At 41.7% G+C, this 18,117-nt stretch overlaps 1 protein-coding gene across 1 annotated transcript in view; it reads left to right on the top strand.

Annotated features, from left to right (window-relative positions):
* The window catches only part of LOC104153328 (uncharacterized), a 132,266-nt gene that overhangs the window by 65,177 nt on the left and 48,972 nt on the right, over positions 1-18,117 (top strand). Inside the window, exon 2 of the mRNA XM_068953368.1 lies at positions 7,000-7,081. Coding sequence (XP_068809469.1) covers positions 7,000-7,081 — 82 coding nt within the window. The remainder of the gene's footprint in view (positions 1-6,999; positions 7,082-18,117) is intronic.

Raw genomic sequence — 18,117 nt, 5'->3', positions numbered from 1 at the left:
ATAGGCCTAAGGAGGGTTCAGCAGCCTTTTACAGGTCTGGTTTCTAGTCACTGTACAAGCACTAACTGAGATAAACTCACAGTTTGGAAAAAAAGAGATCTGACAAATTAGCAAGAAAAGAAAGAACTGGAGCTGTTTGTACTGAGGATGATGCAGGCATTCAGAGGAATGTATTACAAGGGTAAAGCTTTCTGTGCCTTTTAATTTTTTCTAATTAATTAATTGATTGTTAATTTAAATTAAATGCAATTAATTAAAAGTGATTAAGTAAATTGAGATTGAATAAAAGTGAAATAGATAATTAGGACTGTTAATTCACTCATTCTTATTGCCTAACAGCTTTTCTCTTTTGAGAAATGCCTCATGTCCCCCCTGAACTCAAAGTATAGAAAAACGTCTATGATCTAAGTGAAGGCACAGCATAAAATAGCCTATTATTAAGGTGGCTCCAAAACTGCCATGTCTAGTTACTTATAACCTTGTAAAATTTCCACACTTTGGGCTGAAGTTCTCCATGTTATGGCAAGCTGTCTTAGGCTGATTTGAGCAAGCCATTTGCCTTTGAAAAAAGCTGCATCAAACAGAGTGTTCTTGGTAAATGCAGCTCTGGTCTGTTGCAAGCCATTCTGGGTGAGCATCTGGCTTCTCTCTGTGCTACACTGGCAATGCAAAAGGAAAAACTGCCTTATGCAAACACAGAAGAGCATATCTCATGTGAAGTAACTGGGGCAAAGAGCCTGATGTGGTCAGAGCCTACAGCTGGAGACTGGTAGGTGAAGGAATGAAACTAAGATTTGAAGCATGGGGAGACTGAGTAAAGAGATTGGAGCTGGAGCTAAGGCCTAAAAAAAGACTGACTGAGTGCTGGTGGAAGGAAGAGACAGACTAATGGGGGATGTGGGACCAAAAACAAGAGGGGAAACTACTAGGCTGAAGGAAGGAAGGAAAGGACTGGCTATGAAAGGATGTAAGGGAAGCCAATTTTAACTTGGAGCCAGTGCAGAGACAGGCACAGCTGGAAAAAGAAAAGACAGACTGAGTGAGGAACTGGTGTGGGAGAGCAGAAACTGGCTGGAGAAAGCTGAGATGGAGAACTGTAAGTGTGATACTGTGACTTCCAGTGCAAAGAGTGGATTTTTCTGTCTATTGGGAGGATGAGCTGGAGGCATGAAGATTTGGGACTGGTGAGTTGAGGAGAAAAAAAAACTTGTATGGGAAGCTAGCAGTGCTACAGAATTTGTAAAGAGGATCTTGCTGGAGATAGAGCTAAGCTGGAGAAGCGGAGTTTGGGCCTGTTGGAGAACCACACTTACTACCAGAGACTGGAGTGAAATGCAGGATTCCTCAGTTCCCAATTACTCTGAGGCATGCAAGCATTTCTAAATCCCCTCCTAAAAAGCATGTGCAAGCTGCTCTTGCTGTTAACTTGCTCCATTAGCTACGAAGGAGAGGTCCATGCTGTGGTATGAGAGGTTCCAGACTCGGGGATGACCCACAGTCATGTCAGTGTGATGCAAGATCTGCCATATTTTAAGGCCAAGGACTCATGGGAAGAGAGATTATGGAATCAATGTTGCTCTCTCTGTTCATTTGCACTTTATTTTTAATAACACAATGGCATGCCAATTTTTTCTGCAAGACCCTTGCCTCATTCACTGCATAGTTCTGACCTGCTTTGAGATGAGTCAGGGTTGTGTAGTGAAGTCCAGTCTTTGCGATCTGCACATACTGAGAAACCAGCAATAGTAAATGAGATTGAGATTACAGGAAGAGGTAGGAAAATCTCTTGGTCAAATCCACTGAAGATAGAGATCTGGATTCTCTAACTGTCCGTGCTAAAGTCATCATGTGATAATAGGCAAAGCACATAATCAAGGGTATTGGCTATTTATATGTACCTCATTTTCGGAAGGCCCAATTTGATACTCCAGGGTTAGAGACAATGAAGCACTGAAATAGCTGAGGCTGAAGGCAAAGGAGAGCCATACTAAGAACATATGAGGTTTTACTTAGATATTTCCATAAAACACTGTAATAAATTTAAGTTTCAGTAAAAAAGTAGTATTAACTTTGAGCATATTGGAAATATTTCTTTAAACACACTGAAAATACAAAGTGGCCAGAATCTAAAATTCTCTTTTGTGCATATTACTACTGGATTCCAATGAAGAAAGTGACTGACTTTAATAGCTGACTAATGTCACTCAAGTAATCCAATTGCTCCAACTATTTTCCTTGCTGCATTTTAATAAAATAATGTTCATAAGAGCACGTTTTCTGTATTTATCCCCAAATAAGTGTACTGATATGAAGATGTGATGGTAAATATTCTAAAATAACTTTATCTGTAAATTAGGATGCTTTCCTCTTTTTCTCTTTGTACCTCATTTCCCTTCATCTTCTGGTGGTATGACAAAAATAAATTAATTCATGTTTGTCACATATATAAATGTTACTGTAAAAAGTGCTGTAAAAGAGATGAAGAGGAAATTAATAGCTCTTTCATCAAACTAATGACTGAACAGGGGGCTGTAAACAAGGCCTGGGACCACACATTGGACTGTGAGGAGAAAAAAAAAGTATATACCTACCACCCATCTTATATGTGAAAAAAAAATAAAGCAGTCAGGTAACTGTAACATAGTGTATACATGGAAGTTGTACAAGCTTAACTGTAGTTTTATAATTCACTGGTCTTTGAAGTCTCCTCTCTTTTTAATATTCTTTAAATGTTATTTCAGTGTAATTATTGTGTGTGTCTAATGAGAGAGTTGCTTTCCCAAATGGAGTTTTTCATTATCAGTCCAGAGGGGGAGGAGGGAGAACCTGGGAAAGAGGGAAACGCTCCAGGACTGTCGCTCACTTACTTAAACCTCTTGTACGCCCAGCGGATCACGCTGACCAAGTCGGGAGACTATTCCTCAAAAATGTTCATTCCAGAAGACCTGGAGTAAATCGCAGAAAAGAGCCGCTGAAATAGTTTATTCCCGAGTAGCCGTGCGCGGTGTCCTGGCCATAACCGCAGGGAGGGGAGAGGGGTGGTGGGAGCGCCCCAGGGTGAGGGAAGGCAAGCGTTACTGCGCGAGAGTGACCGCTGGTGGATGAAGAAAGCCAGCCTGGCTTTAGGAGCCAGCACCAGGGAAGGGGATTTACGTTTTTAGGGTGTTTATGTTATAGCTGGGCGAAGGTGCAGAGCTGGTGCTTTCCTCCCCCCCTCCCCCTCCCCAGAAGGGGGAAGCCACGGAAAGAAACGGAGATGAAAAGGAAATGAGAAAACAAATGTGGTATTACAGACGCTAAGGGACAGTTTACCCTCAGCACTGCAAGCAAAAACTTGGAAAACACTTGGAAAAGTCAGAAAACAAGCTAAAGTTGGTTGGCAGACGCTGACAAAGCTGACAGCTAAAACTACCCCTGGCGCGTTGACAACAGCGCGGCACCAATCTGTGTGTAACAACCTCTACTCAGAAAGCTCCATCCTTGATTTAAGCTCGCTCTTCCTAACCTTTTCTCTACCCAGCCTCCGCCGCGGCGCAAAGAAAGGCGCTAGCGCGGACACCGTTTCTACCTCGCTTAGGACGGGGGGCGAGAGGCTGCCCGCGCCACCCTCCCTGCTGCGACGTGGTGGCGGCCGCCGGCGGCCCTCAGCCCTGCGGCCCCGAATTCGCACCCCTACCCCACGTCCCCCCCGCCGCAGCCTTCCCCTTGCCATATCGCTCCTTCGTACAGCCAGGCCCTGGCTTACGCGAGGGAGGCCTGTCCCTTCACCGGGGAGCCGGAGCAGCCGGGGGGCAGCGCCTTGCTCCCCGCCGGTGGGTGCGTGAGGTAAATTACCTCAGGAATTACCTCAAAACAGTTCCTGCTGAGGGGAAGTGAGCTGGGTGTCACTGCCGGCGGGCGGGCGGGTGCGGCGCGCGTGGGCGTCCCCGACAGGATTCGGGGCTGCCCTTGCCACCCGCAGCCACCGCCTCTTCTGAAACGTTTTGTTTTTGGGCATCCCAACGTCCGCCACGGTTTGGGAGCGGGTGCAATTCCCTCATTGTGCCCCTGAAAATCAGTGAGGAAAAGCCTGGGGGCGGCTGGCGGGGCTGGGGTGGCGGGGGCGGGCGGCCGCCGCGCCGGGGATGTAACACCACCCTTCCTCCCTCAGCGTAGACAGATATCGGCGTCGGCGAGGGGATCCTTACGGCCGTCAGAGGAGAAGCGGCTTTCTGCCTTAAGGGAAGGATTTATTTCCCCCGCCTGATATTAGAGTTGCAGGTAATTCGGGCAGAACTTACCAGCGCAAATTGATTTCAGGAGTTTTCCCAGAATTAATGTTCACTGACTGAGGATATCATGATTATGGTCATAAATCTTCTTCTTTTTTTTTTTTAAAGCATAAAACAAGAATGGGGTGATGTAGATGCTGACGCTGCTGCGTCCCTCGACGCCGGTGCTGTTACGCTCGCCCTGCCGCTTGCGCCCTTCCTAGGGCCTCGTCCCGCGGGGTGCTGCGCGCTTCAGCCCCCCTTCAGCGGAGCACGTGCGTCTCTCCAGGCGTTCAGGCAAACCTGTTGACTCGTATTCTTGAGGTTAAAGGTCAATTTAATAGTAATAGGCCTTCCAAAATGCTTCCAACTGCTGCTTCTGCAGACCCTGCTGTTTAAAGCCGCAGAGAGCCTGTTTGCAGTGGCTGCAGGGGGAGGGAGAGGGAGAAAACTCATCGTTTTCTGTCCTTAAAAACGAGGAGTCTGACTCTCAGGTAGCACTGAGGTCACCTGTAGTTTTCTGGCAACGTACAGGAAAGGGATGGCAATAAGGCTTAGGCCCAGCAGCCCTTCCTGACTCACGCATTTGTCTGAGATGCATCCCACCACATCACGTTACACTGCAATAAGTTGCTGCATGAAAGTTATATATACTAATGCAATAATACTCCCTTGCCCACGTTTTTGTGAAGTTTCTAACTGTATCCACTATTTGTGGGTGTTGGTCAAAGAAACCCTATCTCTGTACAACTGTAAGTGCTTGCTCCGTTGGCAATATCACATGCTGACCGTCAGATCTCAGTGGGTGTAAATCAGCTTAGGTGCTGCAGTAGCGGTAAGCCCAACCAGCTTGTACCACCTGCAGATTTAGTCCCAAGTAAAGTGGGTTCAGAAGGTCCTTTTCATGCGGTAGTCTCACAGACTGCCATATAAGATGCCACGGAAGTTTTTCCCTCCACGTTGTTACTACACCTTAAAAGTAGTCTTTTGTTTTGAGAACCTTCAATGTTCTTAGATTATCTGTGTTTATACAGTCTCTGTGGTCCCAGGATTCCTGTGTATTTAGCTGGATGATACACAAATAGTCTTATTTGTCAGTTAAATCCTCCATCTCTCCTATCCATCGTTTGAGAGACTCATCTCATTTCTATATATTTCTTTATATAATCTCCCCAAGGAATTTAGCTATGCCTCCCCAATAATCTTTTAAAGATCTCTAATCCTAGCCTCACAATATTCAAACACTTCAAATACATTAAACACATCCGCATGTAAAATATCTGCTTCTATGAGCATCCAGCCAAAGCTTACGCTGCACAGCTCGTACAAATGCTGTAATGACCATATTATTTTGATTACAAAAGAAAGCTCTGCTTTTTCAGTCATGGTATGCCTAGCTATCATTTGCTGCTGCATGCCATGTTGAGGCTGATACTTAGCAACTGATGGGGAAAATGAATTGCTAACATCTGTTTTATCATTTTCTGATGAATGAAAGACCTTATTTGTGCCTGGTTCATTCAAAGCAAAGAAATATACACAGACTGATGCCATCATGCATTACTTTTCTAGCAAACAGTACCCTTCAAGCTTACTAAATAATTTTAGAGATTTTATTTAAAAAAAGAAATATCATGTTTGCTGCCATGGAGACAGCCCTGTGGTCCAGCTCAGCAGATCACAACCTTTGCATCACACGACTATTGTGTCACTGGTCATTCTATTGCACATACTGAGGCATCTATCAGAAAAACTAAGATTACTACTTTTCTTTCCCATTTCTCGTATGCTAGAGCCATGTGACTAGTGGGTTTGTTTGGTTCACAACTGCAATAACAAATAAAAATTCCATCTTTAACACTTAGGAAACTGTCTATTTTTAGTTTGGTTTCCTATGGAAACAAGGCGTCTGTGATCAGGCTGTCTCTGTGCATGTATCTGTCCTTGTGTACCCCTTAATAATTTTTGAATCTAGTGGCCTTTTCCAACTAACTGTGACAAAGTGATGGAAGTTGCAAGGTAACTGACTTCTAACAGATTTAATGGAATAGGTGGCCAGAGAGAGGAACAAAAAAATTCTAGGTTGCCCGGCTGAGGGAAGGCTGCAGCATGAACTCCCATCTTATTAGGCTCCAGAGAATCTGGTGAGAGCCACAGTAAATAACACAACTATAGAGAAAAGCTTCTGTCCTAGGTCACACCTTCTATGCATCTCAAATTCATACGAAACCAGACTTAATTCATAACATTGCTCTCGCAACTGTTTGTTTAAGACTTGTAGAGGGTCCCCTTCATTCCTCAAAGGATTAGAGTTTGTGCTACCCTCTCCCCATATCCCAGCAGAGAATCTAGTCACAGATGTTTTTGAATTTGACCTGTCACTTAGGTCAGAGGATCAGGATCATGTTATACTAGCCTATGAAATTAAAGTTTCCCAGATTGTGTAGACTGCCTCAGAAAGCTTCAGGGAATGCCTGGAAGCAGGATATCTTGGGGAATTAACCAGTGAGCCCTGCAAGGAGAAGAAAATAATGTAGGACTAGGCTATCCTTTTAAAGCTGGCAATTAAGAAATGTGAACATATTAAGAAATAAATATGAAGGATGGGTGGTGTTTCACTGACACAAGAGTGTGGTTTTGGTCAGTGGGAGAACTAAGTGGACAAATGGAAGCAGTAGCAAGGCATGTTGCTGAATAGACAGTGGTAGGAAACTGTTCCAACTCAAATTATCTTGTTCCTTTTTTCTAGAATCCATCTCTTGCTATGTCTTCAATCTTCTCAGTATTGCCCAGAGCTGGCAAAGAAGAAGCTGAAAGAAGGGTCCTTTCAGGTAAGGAAACATGAAGAGAGGGTAATGTAGTAAAAGGTACATACGCAAAGTTTACCTATACTGCAAATACAGATACCATAGTTGATTTTGTGCAGGCTAACTCCAGGACTGGAATCACTGAAGAAGAAGGAACAGACAATACATTCCTATGGCTCTGTCTAAGCTGGATCTGAATTTATAGAGCTATACTTTTGAAATTTTGCATCCAATAAGCTCTATCCCTGAGGATGAGCTGCTTCTGGACCAGTTTTGTGTGTGCAACCTGAAGGGATTTACTGGCTCAAGCTGGTGTTTGTTTGGGGCCTTTTGCCCTGTGCCCTGTTGAGCAATAAAAATATACTCATGTTATAAGCGGAGTAGCTGTGACTGTGGATGGTGTAGGCTGTGTTACTAGGGAGCTAGCAAGGCTAGCAAACTGGGGAGAACTGCAACTTCTACTTTCCCTGGAGACCAAATGTTTTTCAAAGCCTTCCAAGGTCTGCAGAGAAAGCTCAGCTGGTTTGTAGCTCTTTTCCGCTTTCTAGGCTCATAAATACTCAATATCCTGGGAAACAATAAGCCATTTAATGTGGAAATCCTCTTCCTAACAAGAAAATGTCCTGACTGTCTGATAGCTTCCTTGCCTCTCTCTTGGCTCTGAGTAGAGCAATGATGCCTTTCCACTGCCCTGCATTTGCTTCAAGGACACAAGTTCACTGAGGATCTCTCTTAGAATGCGTCTTTGTAAAAGAATTGCGCAAAAATTGAGGATAAAAATAACACATGAATCTGAGGAACCTAAAGGGCGTTGTGCAGATATGAGGCCTTGAAATTTAAGAATTACTTGCTTAGAGAAAGAAAAACATCTATCTTTTTAAGATGTTGGTATGAAACACTCAATGGCAGTCACAGAACCTCTGGATATGAAAGTCAGTGTTCTCCTGTGCTCTGTCTACATGTACGCTTTCCCAACTATATGGTAGCTCAGCGTTCCCTGAAGTTGGTGAGGGGCTGGAGAGGAGTGGAAGTGAATGCATGTATGACTGAGGGAAAAAAATGAAATGGAATGACTGGAGGCAAAGTGGAATTTAAAAGACCTGTCAGATGTAGCTTCTTTCTGGAGAAAGTGTGTGTGTAATGAGAGAGTGGAATAAATAATCTGAGGTACAATGAAACGGACACAGTAACTCTGTACAGAGACTTCTACAGATTAAAACCTAAAGTTTGAGGATTCCTCCTGGCAGATATGCTATAGACTCTAGCTGTCTGGCAGATTCTGTAAAGAAAAACCTGAATAATTAATGCAAGCTTCCCAGAATAGATGCTGAAAAAACAAAACAGCAGCCAATGGCTAGTGGAAGACAGCCTGAAGTACTTCAGAAGGCATGAAATACTAGTAAGGAGCTCAGGGGACTTCCTTCTTTTCAGCAGCTGGAGGATGGATGGAGAAGATGAGGATATTTATCTTCATCATTACCTGTTGAGGAGGAGTTCCCACAAATGTAAAGATTTTGGATTTTCCCCAAATTAATATTATGGTTGCCATTTCTATCATACAGCAATCTGCTGTTACTTCATCCTGTTCTGTGTAATAATTCAGTAAAATCGGTTATACGCTTATTTGCTTTTGATATGGACATTATTTTGGGGTATCTCCTAATTTCTGAGCTTTAATATGAAATAATAATGAAAGTCTTTGAAAAATAAAAATAGGCAAACAGATTTTTAAGATCATATGCCTGACACTGAAAGGTAATATATTTCAGTTGTGTAGGGTTTTTTTCTTTCCAATTTCCACAACACTTACCGTAATTCATTAAGAAAAGAGTTTAAAAAGCAGGGAGTATAATTAATGTATTGATCTAGTTTTCCATTATGTTGTTATCACAGGTGAAAAATGCGCTTTTGATGGAATTGTTGATTAAAACTACCAAAAGATCCATTATATCTTGCTTACTTTTCCTTACCTAATGAAGCAGATGGATATAAAATGAAGGAATGCCATATTGACCTTTAGTAGAAATATATATGGCATATAACTTGAAACCTGTAAGGTAATTAATATTAATCCGACCTTTTTAGTTTCTGGGCTAGAGTTCTATTAGTGAGAACAGCTACATAGTGTATTGTGTGTTTTCAATGCACAGGTCACAAGCTTGCTAACAGTAGAACGTGGATCAGCTTGGACTATTCTCAGCATCTCCTAGATTCAGAGCAGGGAGGAGGACCTCCCATACACTCTGGTAGGTCAGGGATGTGCATAGTACCTCTTCTGTGGGCAGGATATTTCAGGGAGGAACGCCAGCCTGCTGGCCAGCATGAGAAACTGCAGAAGCAGTTGAAGCAGGATATTTGATGGCTTCAGCAAGACTGTCCCAGTCCTATGCTAATCACTCCTGAGCAAGGACAGTTAGTACTTGGTCTGCCCACTATCTAACACAGTATTATGGCAATGTTTATTTTATACAGTGAGGTTATTGGGGCTGTGTTAAGTATCTGATTAGGGCTTGCCTACAGTGGAATTACTCAAGATGGCTTTTGCTACTGAAATTCATGGCAACCCTAATCAAGTTCACTTTTAAGTACAAACAAGTCCTAAAAAATGTAAGAAATTCTGCAATATGCTTCACAGAATATTCTTCTCATAAGTACTTTTTGTAATTATCCAAAGTCAGTGTTCTTAGGAGAGTGTCCTCTCCTAAGATTTAAAAAAGGCCTGGATGTTTGCTGCGTCTGTATTTGAGAGCAGCTGTCCTTCCTATTGGCATGAAAATACAACCTGTGCCTAAGTTTCTCCTTGGTCATTTGTTTATCGTTAGCACTTTGATCCCCAGTCTAAATTAAAATTCTTTTCTTTTTAGGATAAATAAAATAATCCATAGCAAAATCACATTCTCTTTGGTTTGATGAAGCACAGATCGTTACAGTGGAGCTTACCACAGTCCTTCAGCTCCTTCCATGCAGCCCCCTTCCTTAAGCATGTTGAACCCACTATGAAAGGAAGTTTTCAGTGCAGCGCTGTATAATTAGTCCCTTCAGTGTGTGCCAGAGGTCCTGCTAAACTCTCCAGAAGCCTGACTTTTAGTGGCTTGTACTAAAATCCTAATAAAATGTTAAAATCCACATAATTTTTATGTGGCTCAGGGCAGCAGAGGGTGCTCCTCACACTCTTAAACATTTCAGACAACTGAAAGAAAACAACTTTTATTGGGCCTTAAATAAAGAGGATCTGGTGAAGACGTGCTACCGATCTTTGTGTGCACAGGATTTGGTTTCATCATGCTGCAGAATAAGAAAAGTTCTGAATTATGGAGAAGTTGCACACAATTTCCTTCCTGACTTTCCATGGCCAAGAAGCTATTCCCTGTCTGTCGGTTATTATGAAAATGCACATGATATCACTTTTTTATTCCATGAGTTTCTTATTCAGTGCCTGCATTTGCTCACTCTTCTTAGAATGTTTTTTACGGCAGAAGTCTTGTTTACATTTCTCCAGTTTAGCGTTGCTGTTTGCACCTGGTTCATAAACCAGTTGCAAGCAAGTTTGTCTTTGATCTAGTAGGCCTTTTACAGATATATTGCATGAACTGGGCAATGAGGTTGTCTCTTTCTTATTTGATGTCTCTCATTTTCTGCATTCACATTTTCACAGATTCTTAGCAAATAAGGCTTGAAAAAAATATGCAAAGTTGTCTAATCCATCCTTTTGGGCAGAAGTAGGTCAATGTATTGTTTTAACTAGAACCAAACCTGGGTTTCAATGTCTCCAGTGATGAATATTCCACAGTGTTCCTTTTTCTTTGTTAATCTTTCTCTGGACTGCTCAGTTGCCTTTGGTATTTGAAATTCTTTCTCTCAAGTTTCCTTCAAATCGTATGTCCCACAGATGCTCCTTTTTCTACCTAAAAATCCTTTGATAAAGCCAAGATTACAGGTGAATACCAGTAATGTATGTGTTCTGTTTCCTTTTTCTGCTTCTTGGTGCCAGTGAGCTACCTGAAGTCTCAGGTTCTGTTCTAGCTGTGCTCTCTGTGAATTCCATGTGAACAGCTAAGCTAGAATAGTCAATTCACATGCAGCTGGGTGTTTTGTAAACACGATAGAATTCAGAGAGGAAAAGATATTTAAAAGAAAAGAATAGGCAATCAAAGTTAAGAGAACCATTTTCTATTTGTGAGCTCTTCTGTGGGGTTTCCCATGATTATTAGAAGGAAGAAAGCTGAATATGGCAGTTTTTAAAGAATCCATCTTTTCTGCCTAGCTGAATTATTGATTTCTAGATGCAGCCTGTGGAGCTGGCATGCCAAATGCTGTCGCTGTGTTCACACCTCTTAAATCTCATAAACAGCTTAGAGGGTATTTGTATGCTCACCTTCAATTAAAGGTATCCTCCGAGAGTAAGCTCACAAGGATGTGTGGAAAAATGTTTCCTCCGCGTGGGACAATTCTAAAAATCTATTTGCTGAAGCAGTTCCATTACTACATATTTCAGTAGCAAAATACTCCCAAAATGTCAAAGTGAAGCGGTGAAGATGCAAACAAGCCTGTATCTTCTGCTTGTTCAAGATCAGTCCAGCTTTCCTGGTGGTTGGAGTACAGCCTATTTACTCTGTTTCCGCACTGCTGTTCCACTTTCCTGTTTCACTCCTCTCCATGCTGTGAGTGCTGCAAGACACTTCTGTACGTATAGCATGCTGCAGGATAACACAGGAAGACTCCACAGTTCTGAAACAAAACGCATTCTTTATTAGGAGCGCTCCTTACCATCAGCCACGACTGCAGCCAGTGCTCCAGCCATTCTCACTGATGGAGCACTTGGGCGCCTTCGCCCCTGCAGCCTTGGCTCCTCCCTTCAGACTCCAACAGGCAGGTTTCAGCAGTTGTCTGCAGGCTACATAGACTACATGGAGTGGCTCCCCTTTCTCAAGATCCCCACTTGTTACAAGTTTCTCAGATTGACTTCTTCCCTGTTTCTTACCTCACTGTACGTCAATGTACTTCACCCTAAGCTCCTTCCCAGAGTCTATGGCTTCTCCCTAGAAGTCTGCCATTAAAGTCTTCCTTTCCTCCAGCTCTCTTCCCTGCCTTATGGACACTTACACTGCAGACTCCTCCCCAGTCCCAGTCTCTTCCTTATTATCCACCTCTTTCATACTTTGCCCAGCTCTCAAACTACAGCAGTCTGATCCCCTCAGGAAGGTAGGACAAGTGTCATGAGAGAGATCTGCATGGTAACGTAAGTGGCCGAACCCAAAAGGCCACGCGCTTTTGATCAGTTCTTCAGGGCTGTGGCAGTGATGAACCTCGTGATTTTGATTTCCACAGACCAGATGTCATTTGAGCCGAAGCGTATTTCTTTTTAAAAAATTCCTTCACTTTTTCTTCAGTTTCAAAAAAAGGTGAATGGAAATGTCCAAACGAACTTTTCTGATTTGTATATGCATATGTATATACATATAGTCTAAAGATTACATCATTATGCAAACTATATGTCTTAAAACCATAAATAAAATATTTGAAGAATATTTTTTATTTCTATCTCTTTACAGTCAGCAGTACAGCCATCTCTTCTTTTAAAGATGCCTGTAACTCTTTTCTGGCTAATATAAATAATGTAAATAATTCATGTATTTAGTAATGATAAATATTCATATTTCATTTAAACCAGACAGTGGTCGTCTAGATTAAATTAAACTGCCTTGGATTCAACAGCTGGCAATCTCCCCATGCCAAATAAGGGATTTTAGTCATACTTTATTTAAAGTATTTAACTACCAGAAATGGGAGGTGAGCAGGAAAGGAAATTGACTCTCTTACCCAAACATATAACATATCTGTCTATTGACAGTACTTTCTTCAAACTTTGCTACAAGCAAATATACTTATTCATGGAACAGACTAAATGAGTGCTGAAAGGAAGAATACAGTTTGCATACTTTATAAGCGTAGATAACTGTGTCAGTCTCTTGCTGTTTTTGGAGCTAAATTCTTAATAACTTATATTCCTGTAGCCTTGGGAAACTAGGAAATTTTGGGGGGAATTCAAAAAAAAATTTCCAGTAGAAAAGAGTAATGAAATAGAAGCCCTTCACTTCCCAAAATAAACAAGACCTTTCCTTATATGATTAAACTCAAAGCTATATTTTCATTAGTCTGAAATCATCATCATTAATGAGAAGCAGGAACTACATAAGCATGGAGCAGGAGTGAATTTTTAGAGTGGGAGAGATTTAGGAATTCTGCTTTGAATATTTGGAGAAATGGTGGTTTCCTTCCTAGCTATTCCAATGAAGTGTGCAGTAAGGGGCCAGGGTGGGAGGAAAAGCATCTGTGCTTTCTTTCTGTGTTTCCTTAGTGTTTGTGTGCCTTCCAAGGTTTGTAAAATAGGCTACTAGGCGAGAGGGCTGGGAGGTGACGTACATTTTCTTGCTGGGGAAATTGTCATGCCTGTGGCCATAACTGTTTGGGGCATTCCATATGAACCAAGGAAAATCTGTTTCCTAAGCAGATGAGGTAGAATCACCAGCCTTTAGAAAATCTCAGGCAATGAAATCTGCAGAGCAGGATAGAGATATTTCTGGAAACAGCTGTTCAAATGCTGCATACATCTCCATGAGGGAAAAGGTGTTTTTTAAGCCAGTTTGAGCTAAACCATATTAAAATCCTGCTGAAGACAAGGCAGTTGTACTTTAATGTGCATTATCTACTTAAGATTAACAATAGGCTTATTCCCAGGGGTACATTAGCTGTATAACATGAATTGAATCTTTATCCACCACGTTATGGTACCGATTCTCGGGCTAGGGATATGAAGGGTGCCTTTCTATTGAGATTGGGATATTCTGGACTGGGCCTGTAAAGTATGATTGTAATTCAGTGGTAGGTAGTTATGGAAGTCAAACTATTTTGTGAATTTTCCCTGTTTTCCAAAAGAGCTAGAGGTGAGAATAGTCAGGTTTTTGGGCTCAGAGTATGCGGGACTGACATGAGGAGGGCTCCAGGCTGGAGGGTCCCAAGATAGGCTTGCCCAGTTTGCTAATAGCAGCCTTGTAAGTCATAGAGACATTAATAACCCCCTATGTGTTATTATTTTTACTTGCTTGTGTTATTTCCAGTGTTCAGCAGGATTTAGGGCAACTAGGACATGTCACTACTGGGAGGCAAGGACTAAGATGGCCAGTGGAAACATTCTTCTTATGCATGCTCACCATAAGACATTTGCAGGTGGGCTGTCTGGAGTCACAGCCATGACTCTGCCTTGTGTTATTTCCTCATTTGTTGTTTTCTCCATCTGCTCATTTATTTTCCTGGTTATGATCTTCTTCTCTGTCTCCATCTCCCCCTGCTCATTTGTATAAGTAGAAATATCCTTCCCTCTGGCAACTATGTAATATGCTTTCGCTTTTATGTATATATTTGGCTTGCAAATAGGTAGCTCAAAAAGCAGGGACAAGACAGAGAAGCCCTCATCAATTTCCAGCAGATTCTTCACATATTTAGAATATATTGCTGCAAGTTTTGCTCATATTTTTCACAGAAATGTTTTTGGCCAAGGCATATCACAATATAAACATGCAGTAATGAAGCTTTATTCAGTACAGGTTATGTGGGAGATCATACTGAAGCACAGAACACAATGCACAGTAACTGCCGGCTCTGTTACCACCTCACTTGTGCACAGCAGGGATGGAGAATGGGTGGGTTTGCTGAACAAATAGCGGTACTCTGCCAAATGTATGGCTGCTACCTTGCTGCTGAAAAAGTGTGGCTGCATTTGTTTATGCTCAGTGCCAGTTGTGAGGTGCTTCTCTATTTATGCTCTGCCAAGGGGAATTGCTAAGGAATTGAAGTCTAACCTACCATTCTTTTCTGGATCGCGACAATATTGCATCTGACTTCCTAAGCGGCGTAAATCAGGAGCAAATTTGTGGCGTGCGAAGGAGCATAGGGAAGGGGGCAGCCTGTTCTCTGTCAGACAGTGGTGAGGGTGGCAGCACTCTTAGTTCCCTGCTAAATCTGCCCTTTGTATGCATGTGACTGGGATTTTATAACCTGTTATTGGTGTTTTCAGCTATCCTAGAAATTCTGCCTGGCAATTAATTTTGATCTATAGCACTGGGGAGCTGCTGGAGTCCAGTGGATAAGGTGCAAGCCTAGGTGTCTGGTGCTGTGGATTGAAATGCTTTGTCCACTGAAACCTATGGGGTTTTTACAGTGATTTCAGAGAAAAAAAGGATTTCACTCCAGAAGAGGATTCTAAGCTTTTCTGTGGACCTACTGTACGACCTTTGGCCAACTCAGTCACCTTTCTACGCCTCTCTCTTTCATCTGTCCCATGTGTTTGAACTTCAAGCTATTCAGAGTAGGCATTGTCTCTTAAAGCGTATTTGTGTTGTACAGTACCTAGGCCTGTGGGGCTCCGGTCTCAGCTGGGACCACTGGGTGTGACTGTAATGTAAATAATGAGTAATAATAATAGCATCTGTGGGGGTGTAGAAACAGGGAGAGAGAGAAAAATATTTTCCCCATTCTTGTCTGCTTTTTGTTGTTGTTCTATTTCCTATTCACAGAAAGCATACAATACTGATTAATGAAAAATTTCTGGCTCCAGTTCAGTATCTGGCTTCAGTACATTTGCTATTTGATATCTGAGATATGTACAACATGTTCACAGTGAATTCTCCAACTGAAAACAGTAGAGTTCAAACCAAGTCAATTAATTCACAGAGTGAATGGATTCAAGCCCAGATTCTCGTGCCTTGTGGAGGCCTCTTTGAGTCTCCTGCCAAAAGATATCTGTTTATAAATGCAGTAAACGTAACTATTTGATACTTATAGCTCTTACAGCCTTATGTGATTTTTTCCTTGTTATGGCTGATCTCTGATAATTGAGTTACATTTTGCAGACATTTCGAGCATTCTCTGTCTCTCTGTGCTTTCTTCCCCCCCTGGCGCTATAGCTCAGCCAGTGCTTTGGACGGTTTCACATTTCCTTTCTCTTTGTTGCCTTGGATATTCTGCTGAAGTAAGGCATAACAAAACTGTATCCAAAATCCATACATACTTCTAGCCAGGCTCCTTCTTGAACCCGCTTTGTGGCTCTTGCCTGTGAGAAACCTTAGCTTATCTGCGGAAGGAGAGGAGAGATAAAACCTTACATTAAAAATGACTGCTGTGTTATACATTGATGATCCAAGAACATTAATAATATATCTTTGTTGAGTAGTGTCTCTCATTCGAACATTCCTACATTTAATCAACTGATGTATATAGTAGACTAGGCATTTTTGAAAAAGAGTCCTTATGTATATGGAGTATAACAGGTAACATTATCAAACAAAGTGGAAAAAAATTGTAGGGGGAACATCATTATCGCTTTGAAAATTTAAGCTAGAATAACATAGAGTGAAAATTTGGACAGGATATGTGGGCTAGCACTTCTTCTCTAACAAGAAACGTACAGAACTTTTTTTATTCTTTATGCCTAGTTTTTGTTTCTTCAGCTCCTTGTTGTGCCCTCTACTTTCTTTCTCTCTCTAAGTGAGGGTGCCCCAAGGCTCTTTGAATTGTTTTCTCCTCTTTTTTCCTTATACTCCTTACTTATTTTTTATTCCAGCCATTCAGCATATTCAGTTGCTGTCTTTACACCAGCTATCCTCAGATCCTTCTACTTCTAAACTGTTTCCATGCATCCGTCCATCTTATAGCATTGCAATGTCTTCCTGGCTATTTTACTACCACTGAAATGCTCTATAGGCAGATGTCAACTCCTGAATTTTCCTTAATATTTCCCTCATGCCCTCTGTTCTTTACCATCCTTGGCTACACCACTTTTCCCTTACTACTCAGCTCTGCAGCCTGGGATGATCAAATTTGATTCATTCTACTCTTTGCCCCAGAAAACAAAGAATTTCATCCTGCCATCCTTCTCTTATCATTTTTTTTTATAACTTCCTACTCTTTGTCTCTTCAGCTCACACTTCTCATCCATCTGGTCCAAAGGAATGGCACTAGCACTTTCCTTGTCCATTTCTCTGACAAATTATTCCAATTACTCATCCTATTTTACCACATCGTCTCCACTATTTTCTTACTCTTTTGGGTCCTTCCTTACTGTATCACTGCCTCTCTATGTTCTTATCTTTTGCTGCAGTATCCATCTGCCCTTGCTCTGACACAGATCTTGGACAAGTTGCTCACAGACCAATCTGTCATACTAATAACTCTGTTTTTTCTACTGTGTTTCCCATCATGCATAGTGAACTGAGTGCTACCCTCTACTTCTGGTTCCCAGGATTCACCTCTGCACAATATCAAAATAAAATCAGTCAGTGAAAGAGGCCTGGATATTAATAATATCCATATTTAAAATGTATACTAAAGATATGTACGTCCTTATACTCCTCTCTCCCCAAGTTCTGAGTACCATTTGCATTCTGACTGGAAACTCTAAGGCAGCAGTTGTTTTCTTCTATGTATCTCTGCAGCACCTTGCGCCATGGAGTCCCATTCTGCTATATTATCATAAATACTGTCTAAGAAGCAGCAGCTGTAGCAGATGAGTGTTCCCTAACACTATGTTGAAGCATTAGAGGCTTTTATTTAGCTGCGTAAAGAGAAGCACCACATATGGAAACATGAAGCTGGTGTAATATCGAATGAATATACATTGTCCTTAGTATTTTTAGACTAGAAATTAGAAGACAGTTTGTAGCTGCCAAAAATTCTGGAATGGCCTCATCAAAAGGATAGCATTTCAAGAACAACTTAATGAATTAATGGAAGAGATTATGTGACAGGATAACGGCAATCTTGAAACCAACTTTTATGACCTGAGGCTTCAGGTGTTTGAGTTGTTGATTTGTTATCTGCAAAAGGATAATGAAAAGAGATTTGATCACTGAACATGAGTTGTGTTGTGTTTGTGTGGTATTTAACTAATCCCATGCTTTTGGGCTTCTACTTCCCTTTCCAGCACCAGAAACTGACTAGATACTAGGTGAGATGTTTTTCTGTTTAAAATGGTTCTTCTGAATTGCTCAAATTGACAGGTGGGT

The sequence above is a fragment of the Struthio camelus genome, chromosome 8, assembly GCF_040807025.1.
Source record: "Struthio camelus isolate bStrCam1 chromosome 8, bStrCam1.hap1, whole genome shotgun sequence".
In the NCBI taxonomy this organism is placed as follows: Eukaryota; Metazoa; Chordata; class Aves; order Struthioniformes; family Struthionidae; genus Struthio; species Struthio camelus.
This window is presented reverse-complemented; position numbering and strand designations above follow the sequence as displayed.